Source organism: Sparus aurata, chromosome 7 (genome assembly GCF_900880675.1).
Source record: "Sparus aurata chromosome 7, fSpaAur1.1, whole genome shotgun sequence".
In the NCBI taxonomy this organism is placed as follows: Eukaryota; Metazoa; Chordata; class Actinopteri; order Spariformes; family Sparidae; genus Sparus; species Sparus aurata.
Window position 1 is genome coordinate 1,856,171 of NC_044193.1, and position 17,829 is coordinate 1,873,999.

The window sequence follows — 17,829 nt, forward strand, 5'->3', positions numbered from 1 at the left end:
TAAAAATTACGTTTTTATGACTTTTATCTCAAATATGCAGCTGACGAGAAACAATAAAACCACTGCGATGTTGCTCAAGCGATTGTTTTACTGGTCGTAGAGACTTTATAGTACTGCAGGTGAAAATGTAGAGTTTGTCCTGAAGGTGGCGCCGGAGGAAAGACGGTCGAGATCGTTACGATATGAAGGGTTCATCTCCTGGAGAGCAGGAACGTGATCCAAGCATTTTATGGAAATCTCTTGGGAGAAAGAAGATAACTGAATGTTAAACTTTGCAGATCACGTTCACATTATTCTGAGCCTCCTGCTGCAGCCTGAGGTGGAGGAGAGGAGGAGTCATTACAAGTCTGCAGGGCTTCTTAACGAGTCACACCTGTGGACCATCTCCACCCTGATCCACAACCACACAGGTACCATGTCTTCCCGACCCTGAGCGAGCATCAGCATCAGCTTCAGCATCAGCTTCAGCATCAGCATCAGCTTCAGCATCAGCTTCAGCATCAGATTCAGCATCAGCTTCAGCATCAGCATCAGCATCAGCTTTAGCATCAGCATCAGCATCAGCTTCAGCATCAGCATCAGCATCAGCTTCAGCATCAGCTTCAGCATCAGATTCAGCATCAGCTTCAGCATCAGCATCAGCATCAGCTTTAGCATCAGCATCAGCATCAGCTTCAGCATCAGCATCAGCATCAGCTTCAGCTTCAGATTTAGCATCAGCTTCTGCGTCAGCTTCAGCATCAGCTTCAGCTTCAGATTCAGCATCAGCATCAGCATCAGCTTCTGCGTCAGCTTCAGCATCAGCTTCAGCTTCAGATTCAGCATCAGCATCAGCATCAGCTTCAGCATCAGATTCAGCATCAGCATCAGCTTCTGCATCAGCATCAGATTCAGCATCAGCATCAGCATCAGCTTCAGCTTCAGCATCAGCATCAGATTCAGCTTCAGCATCAGCATCAGCATCAGATTCAGCATCAGCATCAGCTTCAGCTTCAGCATCAGCATCAGCATCAGCATCAGCATCAGATTCAGCATCAGCATCAGATTCAGCATCAGATTCAGCTTCAGCATCAGCATCAGCATCAGCATCAGTGCTGAGACAAGACAGAAACAGAAACTTCAACAACACAAAGAAACGTTACGGCTGAAATAATCTGGTTTTGCAGAAACGGACTCGGCTAACGAATATTCTGGTAATTGGGTTGATGGATCACATCTCCAGCAGCCATCAGAACACAGGAGTCCTTCATGTAACATGACTTTAATTCAAGGTAACCGACACATCTAACAGGGAATTGAAGGTCAGGCTGCGATTGTTGAAGCAGTGGAACAACAAATGAAGATGTTTTTTGTTTGAATCAAGTCTTTTTCAGGATGATAAAATCAGTGATTTTGCAAATGGAGTCTGGTGGATTCGTCACGAGTGACTCTGTAACTTTTTACGTTTCAACAAAAGGAATCTTATCATGACACATGTAGTCCGTCTCTGTCAGGATCCTTTCTGACAACAAAATGATCCGGTCAGTTGCAAAAACAAACAAAAACTCTTGGATGTGATTTGACAGTCGGCTGCAGAGATCAGCTGATTCCTGTCTGCCGGCTGCACTGGTCTCACTCAGAGAAACTGTTACCTGCATCAGACTCACAGAACAACACCAGAGTTATTCTGTGAGTCAGACTGAAAGATTCAGACTCAACCCGACACTTTCTGTGCGACGTGTGGATTGTGTCTGTTAGAAGACGACGGCCTGCAAGTAGAAAGAGAATAAACATGTCGCTGTTTCCACTCCAGGTCTGCAACATCACACGCTCAGCGTCACTCAAACACTCCCGCTGATCTCAACTGTTAAAGTTGACATTGTGAGGATGAGGAGTCGTCTGACAGAGCGCAGTCTGCCTCGCGTGGATCGAACCGAGGCGAAGACACAAAAACATGTTTACATATGTGAAAGCAGAGGAGTGTCACAGAGATGAATGAACAGGTAAAGAACAATAAGTGAGAAGGGACATAAAGAAGGGAGGGGAGGAGACGAGAGGGAGTCAGAGCAGGTGGGAGGGAGAACAGAGGAGAAGGAGGAGGAGAAGGAGGAGGGGAAAGCCATCGCGCAGAGGGAAATTAATTGCCGGCTGCAGGTTATTGGCTGGCTGTGCTGCCGCGGAGGCTGCTGTTGTTCAGCGCGGGGAGGATGCTGCAGAAGAAGAGCGAGCGGCGAGCAGAGAGCTGCAGATCTGTCTGCTGATTACTGATCCAGCAGCAGCTCATTTCATCATCCCATTATAGATCTGTGAAGAGCCGGGGCTGCTCAGACAGGCAGGGAAACACTGGATCTGTGTCACCGTTCTGCAGGAAGGAAAGCAGGAGGAAGAGGAGGAGGAGGAGGAGGAGGAGAGGAAGCTTTGCACAGACGAGGAGCATCTTCTGTGGGAGGACCGGCAGGCTGATTCCTCCGGGGAAATCAGGGAGGAGTGGATGGTCCCTAAAACATCTGGAGAGGTGAAACTTGAGGATCTTTAGAGGAGATTTAATATCAATATTCTCATTTTACCAGCAGCAGCAGGGAGAGGAGGAGGAGGAGGAGGAGGAGGAGGAAGGCTGACAGGAGTTTATATTTCTACAGCTGTTAAAATCTCATCATGTCATTTTTGTCCTAATGTGTAAATTTTCTTGGAAAGTAAAAAAAAAGAAACTCGTCCTCGTTTCTGACATGAATCAGTTTGTTGTGTCGTCTCATGTGATTCAGCTGCAGCAGTCCCACTCAGTCAGTCTGCTTTTAGATGATTTTCTCTTAGTTTCTTCTTTCTTAACTATCTGCACATCATTAGTGTCATTAGTTAGTTAGTCTGTCAGAAAACAGTCTAATCTGTTGTGTTCAGGTGTGTTTTGTCCGACAGCTCAGAACTCAAGAATCTATTTACGTCACAGGTCAGAGAGAGAGAGATGAATCCTCACAGAGAAGAATGGAAATAATAATGATTTCCAGATCAGTTTGTGAAACTGTTGCTGATTAATTTCCTGTTGATCGGCTGAGCAGCGTTTATTTGTGACCCCTGATAATCTGTCACATTTATAAACTAGTTCAACCAAAGAAAAGATGTTATCAGTTTTGTTTGAATCATTTCCAAAAGACTGGTAACAAAAATCCACCCCGTCGTCAAAAACCTTGAATGTTTTGAAACATTTTCTTTATGTTTCAGCTTTATATTTCATTTTCAATTTCCTGTTGTGACATAAATGTACGTATGTGCTTATGTTCTGGTCGGGTTCAGGACAGAAACATCCTGTTACGGGTTCAGAAATATGGGTTCAGTTGACCTGATAGCGTCCGTCTGATCCCTCCGATAACGAAGAGTTTCCATCTGAGGGTCGTTTGTGACCCAGAATCAAAGGTGATTAATGACGTGAGGAGGTTAACGTACGTTAAACTGCGTGACCTCCATCAGGTGTCGTACTCGAGTGTCTGTTGTCACGTATTTTACACAATAACTTCTGGTCCTTCAGAGTTCTCACCAGACTGAACATAGTTAATTAACTTCAAGTATGATCAATCGTTTGACAGCGTTACGAACAGCCATAATATGTGAACTGCCTTTCAGCGACCTTTATTTTGAAAGTGTAACTGGACCTTGTGTGTAAATCTGCGACTCGTTGTTAAACACCTGTTTGTTTCAGCACAGACTCATCTGTGGCCCGACTTCTGTCAAAAACATCATTTTCTTCTCGCCACAGACTTACAAATGTTTCAACACAGTCTCAAACGGTGGTCAGTGGCTTGCCGGCCTCGTTGGCAGCATGAAAGTCGGTCGTTAACATGAAACGTGACGATGTGATCCCAGCACTGCTTTGTGGAAACGTTCCTGCAAACTGAGCTGAGAAAACTCGACAGTAATTTCTTTAGTAGAAGAATTTTTTTCTGCTTTAAAGCCGTTAACTACTGGTGGATTAACAGACTTACCCTCGGATCAGTTCAGCTTTATCACACACAGGTTGAGGACTTCTCTCTGCTCCGTCAGCTTTCGTGTTAGTGAAGCTTCGTCTTCGCCTTCAAACTGCTGCTGGAGTCAAATTATGTAAAAATTCTAGTAAAAGCTGCGAGACTCTGCGGCCGGAGCGAGTCCTGGCTTGAGGAAACTGAATCTGTAGCTTGTTAAACCTTCAGGTGTTGACGTGAGCGAACAACACAAAATTCTGAGCAGGAAGAGAAAAAAAACAAAACAAAGAAATCTAAAAATAAAAAGCCAAACTCTGTCTAACAAGCCTGTGTTCAGTGTGTAAAACCACTCAGAGTCGCTCTCTTTCTCTGTTTGTGTGTCCAGGAGCGAAACTAAGCCGGATTTAAACCTTTGCAGAGAAACGACGGAGCAGCGGAGGAAATCGAGGGATGAAGGGAGGGAGGGCGGAGGAGAAAAGGCTGACGGTCGGAGCAGAGAACAACAGATCCACCTCAGGCGAGCAGGAGGTTTTTGTGGAATTACAAGGAGAACCGAGCGAGTCTCAGAGACGCAGACGGACGGCAGGTGTTCGGCGCTGATGTCTGCTGAAACAAAACCGGGCTCCCACGTCTCTGGATTATCGGACCTGAAGGAGGGATTCTGGGGATTGAAGAGTTCGGAGACGAGATCTTTTCCTGCCCAGCGAAGGATGTAAAGACGAAAAGAAACGCTGAACGCTTCAGTGAACTGATGAAGTTTGAGATAATTCCTGTGGGAAGGACTAAACTGGACCTGAAGTCACTTCTGGTTCTGTTTGGATTGAAGCGTCTACGAGCACAAACAGTTGTTTAACCCTCCTGTTTCTCTTCACCTCACTGCCTACTTTTATCTCCCCTCTTGTCTTACATGCCCCTTTTACATTTTACACCTTTTCCCTTTTGCATCACTGACAAGAATTCCGAGGAGGGTTGCAGGTGAGCAGGTGCTGATGACAGGTAGCAGCTGCAGAGAGGCAGAGGTAGACTCTCGTGAAGCCAGATAAGTGATGCTCGGTGACAGGAGCAGCAGGTAACGCAGGCTGAAGGTGCTGGTGTTCCTGCAGAGCCTCGGCGCTGTCTGTCATCCATCTCCAGGACGATCTGTGGGCGATCGTAGCCGCCGAGGGAGGAAAAGCCTCGACATGACGGGAGAGAAAGAACCAACGCAAAGACGGGAAATAACACAACATTTATAAAAACGAAAGAATCAACGTCTCTTCATCTAAACGCAACAGTGTGCAGAGAAACGTGTTCAGCTAGTTTCTGTCCAAGAAGTTCTAAAGGAGGTCAGAAACTGAAACAATCGAGTCGTCTGCAAAGAATCGAATGTAAAAATCAGCACACACAGAAACAAGTCGCAGCAAACTGAGCTGAAAGATTTCTCCTGTGAAACTTTGGATGCTTTTGATAAAAAACACCAAATGGATCCAGTTCTTTAAGCACAAGAGGAGATTTATGCCAAAAACACGAAGCACAACGACTGTTTTTATCTCTCTGATAAATAGCCTGATAGATCACAAAACAATTTAAAGCACAAATAATAAAAGTCCTTCCATTCAAACAGATGCAGGTGCTGAAAACACAGATTTGCTCTTTGATAAGCACAAGCTCTGCTCAGATTAAATCAGTTTTCCAATGTTCAGGTGCTAAAAGAACATTTTTAAATGATTTCTGTTGATCTAATTTCAAAGCACAACGAAACACGAACAGTCGAACAGTCGACCAGTCGACCTCTGAATCCATCTGAAGCACAAAACTGTTAGTTTCTGATTTCTCTGAACGTAAAACTTTAATATTTGACTTCAGTTTCCAAAACAAATCTTCATCTTCAGATAAACTACTGAAGATTTATCTGCTACTGATACTTAATATTTCAGATTGAAGCGTCTCTTGTTGTTTCTCGACCTTTTAAACATTCGTCGCCGTTCAGATTAATTATTGAACTGAAGTGAGAACTACTGGAACAGTTTACACCCGGAAGAGTCTTCTTCTCCTTCTTCTTCTTCTTCTTCTTCTTCATGTATTATTAATCGTCAGTGGCCTCGTTTCCGTTGTGGCTTAAAACGAAACCTCAGGAGACAGAAAACACTCGACACCGGAGCGTTTTGTAAAGATTAGTGAGCGTTGAAGAAGCACCTCTGTTTCAGGAAGACGCTAATAATCCAACAACTGAAATAGAAATAATAGTCCACATCGAGATTGATTTTGCAGAGCGGTTCATTCAAATCAGGGAACCAGAACGGATGAATTTGGTCACAAAAAGAGACAAATTTTGATGTGAAAATCGTTCTGGAGCTGCAGAAACATTAAACATTGAACTCGTTCTCCGACACTGAAAGCAGCTCGAGGCGCCGACACTCAGACGAGGTAAACCCACCAAAAATCATTTCCTTTGCTGAACAAGTGAGCCTGAAACATAACACACCGACAGCGAGGTCAGTGTGAACAGTGTGTGTAGGAGGAATTTAATCAAACACAGAGCGCGACACACCTTCATCATCATCCTCCATCATCCTCATCATCCTCCATCCTCCACCCGTCTGGAGAGTTCATTTTCTGGGACGCTCACAAACTGAATCCTTTCTACAGTTTATAAACTCCAGAGCCTCTTCACCCTCCTCCTCCTCCTCCTCCTCCTCCTCCTCCTCCCCTGCAGCGCTGAAACAATCTGTCGCGCATGAATAAAAATTAATTTTTCACCGTGATGAAAAGACACAGCATCTCTCCTCCTCGCCGCCCGCGGGACGGCAGATAAAAGCTGTTGACGGCGAGCAGCCGTTAGAGCGACACACCGCGACGTTTTTTCATGAAGGAAACAACAAAACGAAGCCGAGCGGCGTCCTGCTGCGTTTGTCTTCTGGTTCTTCTGACTGCGGGTGAAGAAACACAGAGGTGGCTTTTTGTTTTCTAGTCGTCAGAGTGACGGAGCAGACGACAGGAAGTGAACTCAGCACGACGCTCAGCGGGGGTTTTATCTGAAGGGACACTTTTCTGAACTCACACTGTTGAAGTTGAAGCACAATTTGGGGGATTTACAGATGAAGTCGCTCCAGGTCTCTACTTTGGTGCCAAAAACAATAAAAACTAACTGAGAACTGACGCGTGAGGATTCCTCTGCTGCTGAATCTCACTGGAACGTGTTTTTATGAATTGCTCGGACTGATTTCTCTGAGGATCTATAATCAAAAGTAAAGAGGAGGAGTGAATCTTCTAACATAAAGACTCTTTGTTAGCAGGGATTAACAACATTTGACCAAAAGCCTCAAACGCTCGCCTGAAATCTGGTGATGTTTTTAGACTTTTGGCCATTTTGTTCTGCTGAGTGTATCGTTGCTTTGGACTCAGTCATCTCTGTGAACACCGTCGTGGGTCAGAAGGTCAAAAGGCTGAAAGACGGGAGAACGATCGAGACAGCAGCCGGTGAAGACACACCTGAGGACATCGTGTTTGGAGGTTAAAGGTGGATTATCGACACAGAGAGCGTTTTGTCTCCTGACGGACGGAAGAAGAAGAAGAAGAAGAGAAAGCAGAGAGAGAGTCGGGCGTCATCATGGGCTGCAACATGTGCGTGGTCAAACGTCCGGAGGAGCAGTACAGGATCATGTTCCAGGTAAGAAATCAGATACAGGTGTTTCCTGAAGCCTCCATCATCTCTGTTTATAACCTCGTGTGAGTCTGGTGGCTCAGATATCCAGACGGTCTTGAAAGCAGCAACACGTGGTCGCTGAGATCTCGCCCTCACACTTTCCACACATGCTGAGCTGTTTCACGGCTGATTCTGATTTCATTTGCATGTTTTGGGAGAAAATGTTTTTAATGCCGATGATTAAAACTGAACCTGAGGAAGAGAAAGAGAGAAGTGGAGCAGGACGTGAACACGAACACAACTGCCTTTGTTTCAGAGAGAGATGAAGGTGGAGGAAAGACTGTGTGTGTGTGTGTGTGTGTGTGTGTGTGTGTGTGTGTGTGTGTGTGTGAGATATTCTAGCGTAAGTTACGGCACCATTCATCACAGCAGGTTGGTCTAGTTACTCTGTAAAGGTCATCGTGTCGTTTGTTGGGTTTTCTGTCCCAGTGGAGGCTACGAGTCAGTGTGTGTGTGTGTGTGTGTGTGTGTGTGTGTGTGTGTGCATGGATAGTCATGCATTGATTCTCAGGCTCTCGGGCATTAAAGGAATATTTCACCCAGCTCTCACGCTGCTGGTCGACTTTATTTGTGTTCAACTGTACGTAAAATAAATTAAAGACATAAACGTGTCACATGAACATTAAAGGAGGAGAAGAGTCAGCTGTCCTCCAGGAGACGTTCACGTACTCGTGTAAAAACAGACTCTCGTAAAAGTAGAAGTTCGGATTCAGCTTGTTTACTCCAGTAAAGTAATAGATTACAGGCTCTGACATGTACTCAGAGTATCAGAGTAAAAAGTCTCCCTCTGAAGGACATTTGTGGTCAAAGCTAACTGAAGCTCACGTCATATTAATAGAGTTCAAAGACTATTAAAGTTAAAGGTAGAATCAGTAGGATTTGTCCCAGCTGTTCCTGAACGCACCACAAAGACAGTTGATTGTTGAGTCTCATTCCCAGGACGTCAAATAGACACATGTTGGGTTGGTAAAGCGTCCCGAGCAGCAACAAAGAGAGAAAATCAGAAACTCTCTGCAGATACGAGACACTAACACGCCTTTTCTCCACATTCCAGTCTCCCTCTCTGTCTGTTTACGCCTTCTTACGGCTTTTACGTCTTTGTCTCGTCTCGCTGCGTCTGCCGTGCGTGATGTGCTCTGATTGGTCCACATCAGTCTGCTAAAGTAAAGTAACGAGGCTGTTCTGAAGCTGTGAGGAGGAGAAAGTTCACATGTAGAGAGGAGAAGTCACACAGATACTCAGAGTAAAGTAACTTAGTACTTAGTTTCTTCCACCTGTAGTGAGAAGTTCATCACAGACTGACTGACAGCAAACCAACAAGTCTGCAACCTTCAAAAAACATTATAAATGGTTTCGATCGAGCTAATAAGACTTGGTCATGACGAGGTAAACGTTGTATTGTTGGTTAGAGACAGCAGTCGTGTCAGAGGAAACAGATTCCTCTCTAAACTAAATCCTCCTTCATGGATCCTCTCGTCCACTCAGGACGTCCGTCCAGCGTCAGGTGACTCCAGTCTTTCCTTCACAGAGACAAAGCCTGGCCTGCAGCGTTCAGCCTCTCATTGTGCCGTGTGGATGTTTGTCATATCTCACGAGACCGAGCTCAGCCAGAATGTGACAACAACAGATAGCTTAGCTTTGTTAAAACACCAGCAGGAGCTGAACAGCTGACGGGAGGTTCAGCGGTCTGTTAGAGAGACTCTGATGTTTCCTCTGAAGCTGCAAGTCAGTCACTCACTATTTAACGACCTGTACGAGGGCGGAGGACCAATCAGAGAGCTGCCTCCTGGTGTTATGAAGGTTCAGTTAGCCGGCAGCGTGTTCAGTGACGATCACATGAACGCATCACTGCTGCTCTTCAGTCTGAGAACAACAGCGGGACAGACGAGTCGTCCTGCTGCTGTGTGTCGCCTCTGATCTCATTTCAGACGAGATCGTTTCACTTTCTCACAGCAAGTAAAACAATACTTCATAAAGAACATCAATGAATATCATAACATCCACAAACTGTCCGTCTGGATCGTGTCTAAAGGACTATTCTGTTAGAAAACTGTGATCTGAGGAGACTAAAACAGTTCACAACCTTCTATATGGTTTTATATGTTTTCTATGAATGTTTCCACCTGCAGCTCTCTAATAATGTGGATTTGACTCCAGGAGAGAAAAAAGGATTCAAGCAGCTGCCGCGGTGCATTCAAGGACTCGTCCTAGTGTTGATGTAAAGAGACAAAGAAACTCGTTCTGAATAAATTAAAGGGATATTCCGGTGTAAGTTTAATCCATGGTCTAAATCACTGTGAAACTGTGTTAGACTCCCTCTCCAGAGATCAAGTTAGCAGACCACTAATTTACGGAGTTTTATCAACCTCAGAAACGACCGCACGACAACAATACACTGCAGTAAATGGATCCAAATATAAACCGCCACCAAAAAGCCACAAATAATGCTCAGAACAGCACCAAACTTCAGCAACAGTACAAATAGGGTCTCAGCACATAGTCCGGGGCATCTAACCTCCGCTAGCTTAGCTGGATTTCTACTGAAAAGCTGACTAAATTTACCACTCTTCTGCAGCAGCTTCCTGTTGACGGGAAGTCCCGACGAGTCGATTACCGAGTGCAGTAGAGTTCCGCGGCTCATGGATGAAAATGTATGATTATGACTCCATGGAAAAGCAATCAAAGTTCATATGTGTCTTACCTGCCAGTTTATAACAGTTATTATCGAGAGCGGACAGGGAAAAAAACTGAATTGAGCATTTCTAACCGCACTCGGTAATCGACTCGTCGGGACTTCCCGTCAACAGGAAGCTGCTGCAGAAGAGTGGTAAATTTAGTCAGCTTTCAGTAGAAATCCAGCTAAGCTAGCGGAGGTTAGATGCCCCGGACTATGTGCTGAGACCCTATTTGTACTGTTGCTGAAGTTTGGTGCTGTTCTGAGCATTATTTGTGGCTTTTTGGTGGCGGTTTATATTTGGATCCATTTACTGCAGTGTATTGTTGTCGTGCAGTCGTTTCTGAGAACTGTCAGCGTGACGATAACGACGTGAGGATCCAGGAAACACCGAGTGCACATGTTTATGGAGGAGCTGCTTCCTCTTCCTCTTCCTCTTCCTCTTGCAGCCCCACCGTGTTATTAAAGAAGCGTTACGCGTGAACGACAAACATGTTTTTACATTAAAGCAGATAAATCCAGTTTAAAACCATCTGCTGGAGTCTGAAGAGCAGCTGAAGCTCATCAGACCGTCCGTGTCTGCTGGAGGACACGTTTCCTTTCTCTTCTCTACAGTTTGTATTTCACAAGAGACCGCAGGGCTCAAACACACTCATGTATATTTATATACAGACTCACACAATTACACATGAATACAGTGTTTGTGTTCCTCAGATATATTTTATATAGACTGAATTCATCCTTTATCTAAATCACAAACTGAGGCCTGAAACTGATCCTGTGTGCAGGAACAGGACAAACATTCAGTGATCAATTAAACCTTAATCCTCACACACACACACGCACGCACACGCACACACACACACACACACACACACACACACACACACTTCATCTACTGCTGCTCCTCTGAGGATTTTGTTTCCACACTCTCCTGATTGTTGGACATCATTATCATCTTCACTGGGTCAGCTCGGGAGAAACACACACACACACACACACACACACACACACACACACACACACACACACACACACTCACACACACACACACCCACACACACGCACACTTGGGATTCACATTCATTATAGAGCTGTTGTGTCCTGATTGATCTGAGCTCCCACAGAGATCCAGGCAAGAATCCAAGCAACCCCCATCACACACGCACACACACACACATGCACACACACACACACACACACGCACACACACACACACACACACACACACACACACACACACACACACATGCACACACACACACACACACACACACACACACACACACACACACAGCCGTAAAAATACCTTTATCCTCTCTCTGTCTCATTCATTAAAACATTTAAAATCACCAGCAGCTTCATGTTTTCACCTCCTGACTGCAGTTCATTTCATATGAACTCAATATTGATTATTCAACATTTCCAATTAAAATGGAATTAATTTTATTTCCAACAGTGTTCAAACAACAGAAAAATCTGTAATTGCATTCAGGCTGACGGTGTCGTGATGACTTCCAGGAGACGAGACAGGACGGCGGTTGTGTAACGATGATCGGACACGACATCAAACTACATCTGTTGTTTTTATTTCACTGACTTGGAGACATTTTGTGGCAGAAATCTCCCAGCGTGTGTTTCATCAGACGAGAGATTCTCTTTTATTGTCCGGTCGATATTCTTAACAAAGTCTCTCTGATGTTCATCTTTCAACTGACGGAGCAGAAGTGAGAAGTAACAGAGTACAAATACTTCTGACATCTTCTGACTTCTCCAACAAACATGTGAACTTTCTCCTCCTCACAGCTTCAGAACAGCCTCGTTACTTTAGTTTGATGCATCTGAGGTGAATTCTGGATTCTTGTTATTTCCCAGCATCAGCAGACTGATGTGGACCAATCAGAGCACATCACGCACGGCAGACGCAGCGAGACGACACAAAGACGTAAAAGCCGTAAGAAGGCGTAAACAGACAGAGAGGGAGACTGGAATGTGGAGAAAAGGCGTGTTAGTGTCTCGTATCTGCAGAGAGTTTCTGATTTTCTCTCTTTGTTGCTGCTCGGGACGCTTTACCAACCCAACATGTGTCTATTTGACGTCCTGGGAATGAGACTCAACAATCAACTGTCTTTGTGGTGCGTTCAGGAACAGCTGGGACAAATCCTACTGATTCTACCTTTAACTTTAATAGTCTTTGAATTCTATTAATATGACGTGAGCTTCAGTTAGCTTTGACCACAGATGTCCTTCAGAGGGAGACTTTTTACTCTGATACTCTGAGTACATGTCAGAGCCTGTAATCTTTTACTTTTACTGGAGTAAAGGATTTGCTTTCAGTTTCACCTTCTTCATGTCTGAAGAAACTACTTCATCACGTCCGCATGTTTCGGGGATTAAATATAAGAATAAAAAACTTTCTGTAGCACAAAACCTGCAGAACAAAAAGCTCTTTAATAACATGAATATAAAGATCTGTTGTTGTGTTAACAGAACGACAGACAGATGAGCTGAAGGTCGTTTATGGCTGAAATCAGTCTGACCCATGTACACACACACACACACACACACACACACACACACACACACACACACACACACACTGATATGTACTTCCTGCTAAACACACACAGAGAATTTTTTCCTCATACTCGTCTTTCCTCTCCGTCCTACACACACAACAAACACACACACACAGATGGCATCATGCAAAAACTCTACAGTTATTGCCTCAGTGCGCCAAACCGTCTACACACACACACACACACACACACACACACACACACACACACACACACACACACACACACACACCCCCTGTCACCTTGGCTATGTATGAAAGGGTGTCACTATCAGTGTGTGTGTGTGTGTGTGCGTGTGATTAATGAGGTCTGTAATGGATTCTGATGACCTCATGAGATTTGAAGTGGAGATGGTAAGCAATCACACACACACACACACACACACACACACACACACACACACACACACACACACACACACACACACACACACACACACACACACACACACACACACACTCATTCAGTCTGAGCATGAAGCTAATTTTAGCCGTGCTGCTGCACTCTGCTGACAGAATCGCCGCCCTGATGTGTTGTTGTGTTTGGATTTTAGCTTCAGGTGCTTTCAGGTGTTTCTTACAGATCATCAGGACGTGTGTGCAGGTGAAACACTCAGTGACGCCTGAAGCTGTTTGACTCATTCATGAACTCACAGAGACGAGAGGAGGAACTACAGACACAAAGAGAAACTGAAAGAACTGGAGCTCATCATGGAATAGCTCATTTGAATCCACTTCCTGACTAAAAAGCCCTCTTGTAGTGCTTCCAGCATCAGTAATGTCTGGCTTGTCCCACGCTGACACAGAGCATTTGAACGCCTCTCTGTTGGCTTCAGGCGCCGTCTGTCTGAGCGAAGCTAAACGGCTGCTGGGACGCAAAGAAAACCTCCACGTGTGAAGTGAAAATCAAACGTCAGGAATCAAACCGCGAGAATCAAAGAGCTGTGAGAGAGTGTGTGTGTGTGTGTATGTGTGTGTATGTGAGGCGAGAGTGTGTGTGTGTGTGTGTGTGTGTGTGAGGCGAGAGTGTGAGTCTGTGTGTGTCCAGACAGGCAGGCAGCGAGGAAATCGAATTAAATGGAATAAGTCTCTACACCTGTCAGCTTCAACACACACACACACACACACACACACACACACACACACACACACACACACACACACACACACAGACACACAACACACAAACACACACACACACACGTTCTTCTCTGTCCACTTTTATTCTTTCTCTTTTTCCACCCGAGTGTTTTTCTCTTCTTCTGTCACTCTTTCCTTTGTGTCTTCCATTTTTCTTCATCTTCCCATTTTCTGTTCCTGTCCTTCTCTTCCTTCCTCCACGTCCTCCTCTGTCCTTCCTTCCTTCCTCCACGTCCTCCTCTGTCCTTCCTTCCTTCCTCCCCTCCCCCTCCATCCTTCTTCTCACCTGATCTACAATATCTCCCACTCTTCTTTATTAATTCCATCGTTCATCTCTGATCTCCGTTTTAAATCTTCTAGCACCTCTATTGTTCCTCCTCTCTTTTCTTGGTCCAGTCTCTCCATCGCTCCTTCTTTTCTCTCCTCCTGTTGGGTTTTTATTCTGCTGCTATAATAACTGAATATAATCCTGCACACTCTGATCCAAGCCGACACAGTCAAGATTATTAAACACAAACACAACAGGCAGAATGTTTATTATCGAATGGTTCATTGTGTGTGTGGATTATTCACATGATCAGTGTGTGAACAGAGTGTTTACCTCTCATTCACTCAGGCCAAATCCAACATCACATAAAATATAATGAAATCTGCAAGATCTGGATTTTTATTTGGATCTTCAAATAAAAATAAACATTCTCACTCAAACATAACAGCCACGTTAACAAGCCTGATTTATTTCATCAAGATCCATTTCTTACATCTGGATTTGTGCATTTATCTGGATCCGCACCAAAAGTAAAAGGGTTTATTCTGGTCCAAGACCCAAACAACCGTCCAAGTGTGGTGCAAAAATGTTGTGTGTAAAAAGAGTTTTTTGTATCATCCTGCTAAAAAACCAACCGACAAAACAACCAACCAATGAAGGGACATACAGAATATATGATATCAAATATAATATTTTATGTAAAACAGTAAATAAACCGAACAACAATGCTTCCATGTCGTTTTCCAAGAATACAAACTCAAAGATAGTTTAAAATAAAACAGTAAAAGCAGCAAATCTTCATTAGAGATGCTTACAGAACGTTTAAACAAATAAAAGATCATTAATAATATTAATATTTCTGTGATGTCCTGTTACTTCGCTCTACCCGACACTGTGGCTGCAGGATCTTCCTCCTGTGGATTCAGCAGCAGCAGTGCATCATGGGATTTGTAGCAACATGTTACCACCTGGTGTTGAGCTGAATACAAACGAGTTCTGTCTCTGGAGTGTTGCTGCGCTGCTCTGCTCTGCGCTGCTGACAGCCTAATGAGCCGGCAGCTCATTAAGACTAATGTAGTTCTGACGACTCCGAGATACAAAGAACATTTAAAGACGAGCGTACGAACGACGTGTGGCACGGCGTGATGTGACAGGATGGACTCGTTGTCTTCTCTGGTCAGTCGGACATCACCGCTACAGTTTAAAGAATCAGTCCTGCGTTTCTGAGGAATGTGCCTCCTTGCTCTGTTAGCATAGCTTAGCAACAAGACGGGAAGCACCATGGCTCTGTCTGTTACTACTGATTATATTACAGCACGTCTTCTCAGTTCTTGGTTTGGTGGATAGATGGATCTCAGCGATATGAAACGCAAATGCCATGTGGACACGGGACCTAAGTGTTCCCCTGCTTCAAGTCGTAATGCTAAGCTAAACTAAGCTAAGCGGAGCTAAACTCAACTAGGCTTCAACATCCTGCAGTCCTGAACACAGAAGCGTGTCTCAGTAATGTTGATTTAACCACACTCGTCTTCATCTGAGTGTTCGTAACAGTTCTGGTTCTAATGGTTCAGTTTTGTCTCCGTTTAGTTTCTCTGAGTGTTGGCGGCTGAACAAAGACTCGCTTCTGTTGAAGAAAACGTCGGAGTTAACGACTCGTTCGTCGGCGTCTCGCTCTCATCTCTCTTTTTCTTCTCTTCTCTCTCGCTGTAACGACGCCAGCCGCTAAAGTAAAGTCTTTTACAGAAGCAGCTGGTGGGGTTTTTCTATCTATCTGTGTGTGTGTGTGTGTGTGTGTGTGTGTGTGTGTGCGTGCGTGCGTGTGTGTGTGCGTGTGAGTGTATGTGTGTGTGTGTGTGTGTGCGTGCTCATTACAGCAGATCTGCCAGCTCCAGTATGAGGAAGCATAAATACAGCTTCCCTAATGACCTCGGTTACCGCGGCAACAGCATCCCCATCGAGACAAATCTGACAGCAAAGTGAGGAGAAGAGGTGACGGAGACGGGGGAGGGAGGGAGGCAGGGGGAGGTGTGGGGGGGAGGTGGAGGTGGACGGAGAGGTTACAGACAGATAAACTCTTTATCTTTTCAGTAATCCTCTTTTTGTCCTGTAACTTGTATTTTTCTTTGTATCCTGATTACGTCAGAATTCACCTACACATGTCATTTTGAGCTGGATGTCACTCTGAACAACAGAGCTCTGTCCACTCACAGAGTACTTGATTTTAACATTTGTTTAATCACCACTTTACCGCTGAAATATAAATAAATAAATGTGTACATGCAGGTTAAACATCAGGAGTTGCTGTCAAAATGCAAACTATATAGTTTCCTTCATTTTAAAGTGATTTTAGAGTAATATATTACTTATTGCATCACCATGAAACAGCCTTGATGTGTTTAAATAAATGAATGAATATATTATGAGATAAGAATAAATATCTTAAATTGTCGGCTCAGACATATGAAACACTACAGACCTAAACCTTCGATGATGTCGCCTGTAATGACACGACAGGACAAACATCTCTTCTTCTCTGCCTTTTTATTTGAGTCCACAGAACATTAACACACGGTGAGATTCAAGGATGTAAAACACACAGACTATATTAATATGTTCATGTTGGTGCGGACGGGTTCTTAAAAAACAATGAACGCTTCACTTCTGTCTGTAAAGTGTACTGAAACGCGTTACGTGACATATGTGTAGTAATATGACTAAAATATTATCAGTAACGAGTTATAAATTACTGTATCGTGGTAATCAGCAATTAACTCGCACATGCTCAGTAGCGATCGTCCAGCTGAGGCAAGTGAAATCCTGATTATACAACAAGTAGTTCCGACCAAGCAATCTGATTGGTCAACAAGAAATTTAGAACGTGCTCCAATCAGCAGGACAGCACGACTGACTCATTACTCAACATATTACTCCGCCAAGTCTGTGGCAACATTGTAACTGTCAGAGCTGCAGTAGGAAACAGCGGAAAAATAAAATGGATCGGTTTGTTGTTCATTTTGATTTATTTGGCTGTATCTGTTTGGATGAATGGTTGGTGGAGGATGAGAGGATGATGCCTCCGACTTTTCCTCCTCCTCTGTGATCGCGGCATGATGTTCAGTTTTGTCGCGGCCCGCTCTGCTGAGAGACTTCATGAGTCCCCTGAACACGTTGTTTTGACGTTGTTCGACACCACGGGCGACTGAGAGGAGGGTCGTTGATATAACGGTTGATACCAGCAGAGTTCATCATCTGGGACTAGAACATCCTTTCTGTTGCTAGGTCGTTGCTAAGGGTTGGATTATTTGCTGGAGTGGTAACTACGTTCCATTACACGTATGAGTCTACTGACGTGACTGATTTTGTTTCAGTTATTAGTCAGACCCCATGTGTTTCCATGGAAACGTGACGCACACTCGCAAAAACCTTTAAAATTTGAGAGCAAATTGTCCGTCAACATGGATATATTTTGATTATACATTTTATTTTTGTTGGTGTTAGTTGTATAATCGCAATATTTCCCACAAGCGCCTCGGTCCTGAACGCATCACTGTCGTG

The 17,829-nt window shown here is 44.3% G+C and overlaps 2 protein-coding genes across 4 annotated transcripts in view; both read left to right on the forward strand.

The window, feature by feature from the left end:
* The window catches only part of LOC115585697 (uncharacterized), a 510,933-nt gene that overhangs the window by 174,434 nt on the left and 318,670 nt on the right, over positions 1 to 17,829 (forward strand). The gene's annotated exons all lie outside the window — the stretch shown is intronic.
* Positions 2,081 to 17,829, forward strand: part of LOC115584956 (PDZ domain-containing protein 4-like) — a 50,353-nt gene continuing 34,604 nt past the window's right edge. For 2 of the 3 annotated variants that reach the window (XM_030422925.1, XM_030422927.1), the window contains exons 1-2: positions 2,081 to 2,494; positions 4,315 to 7,578. In XM_030422925.1, the coding sequence (XP_030278785.1) occupies positions 7,519 to 7,578 (60 nt within the window). In that variant the 5' untranslated portion in view covers positions 2,081 to 2,494; positions 4,315 to 7,518. The remainder of the gene's footprint in view (positions 2,495 to 4,314; positions 7,579 to 17,829) is intronic. The other variant, XM_030422926.1, reaches the window with a different exon arrangement.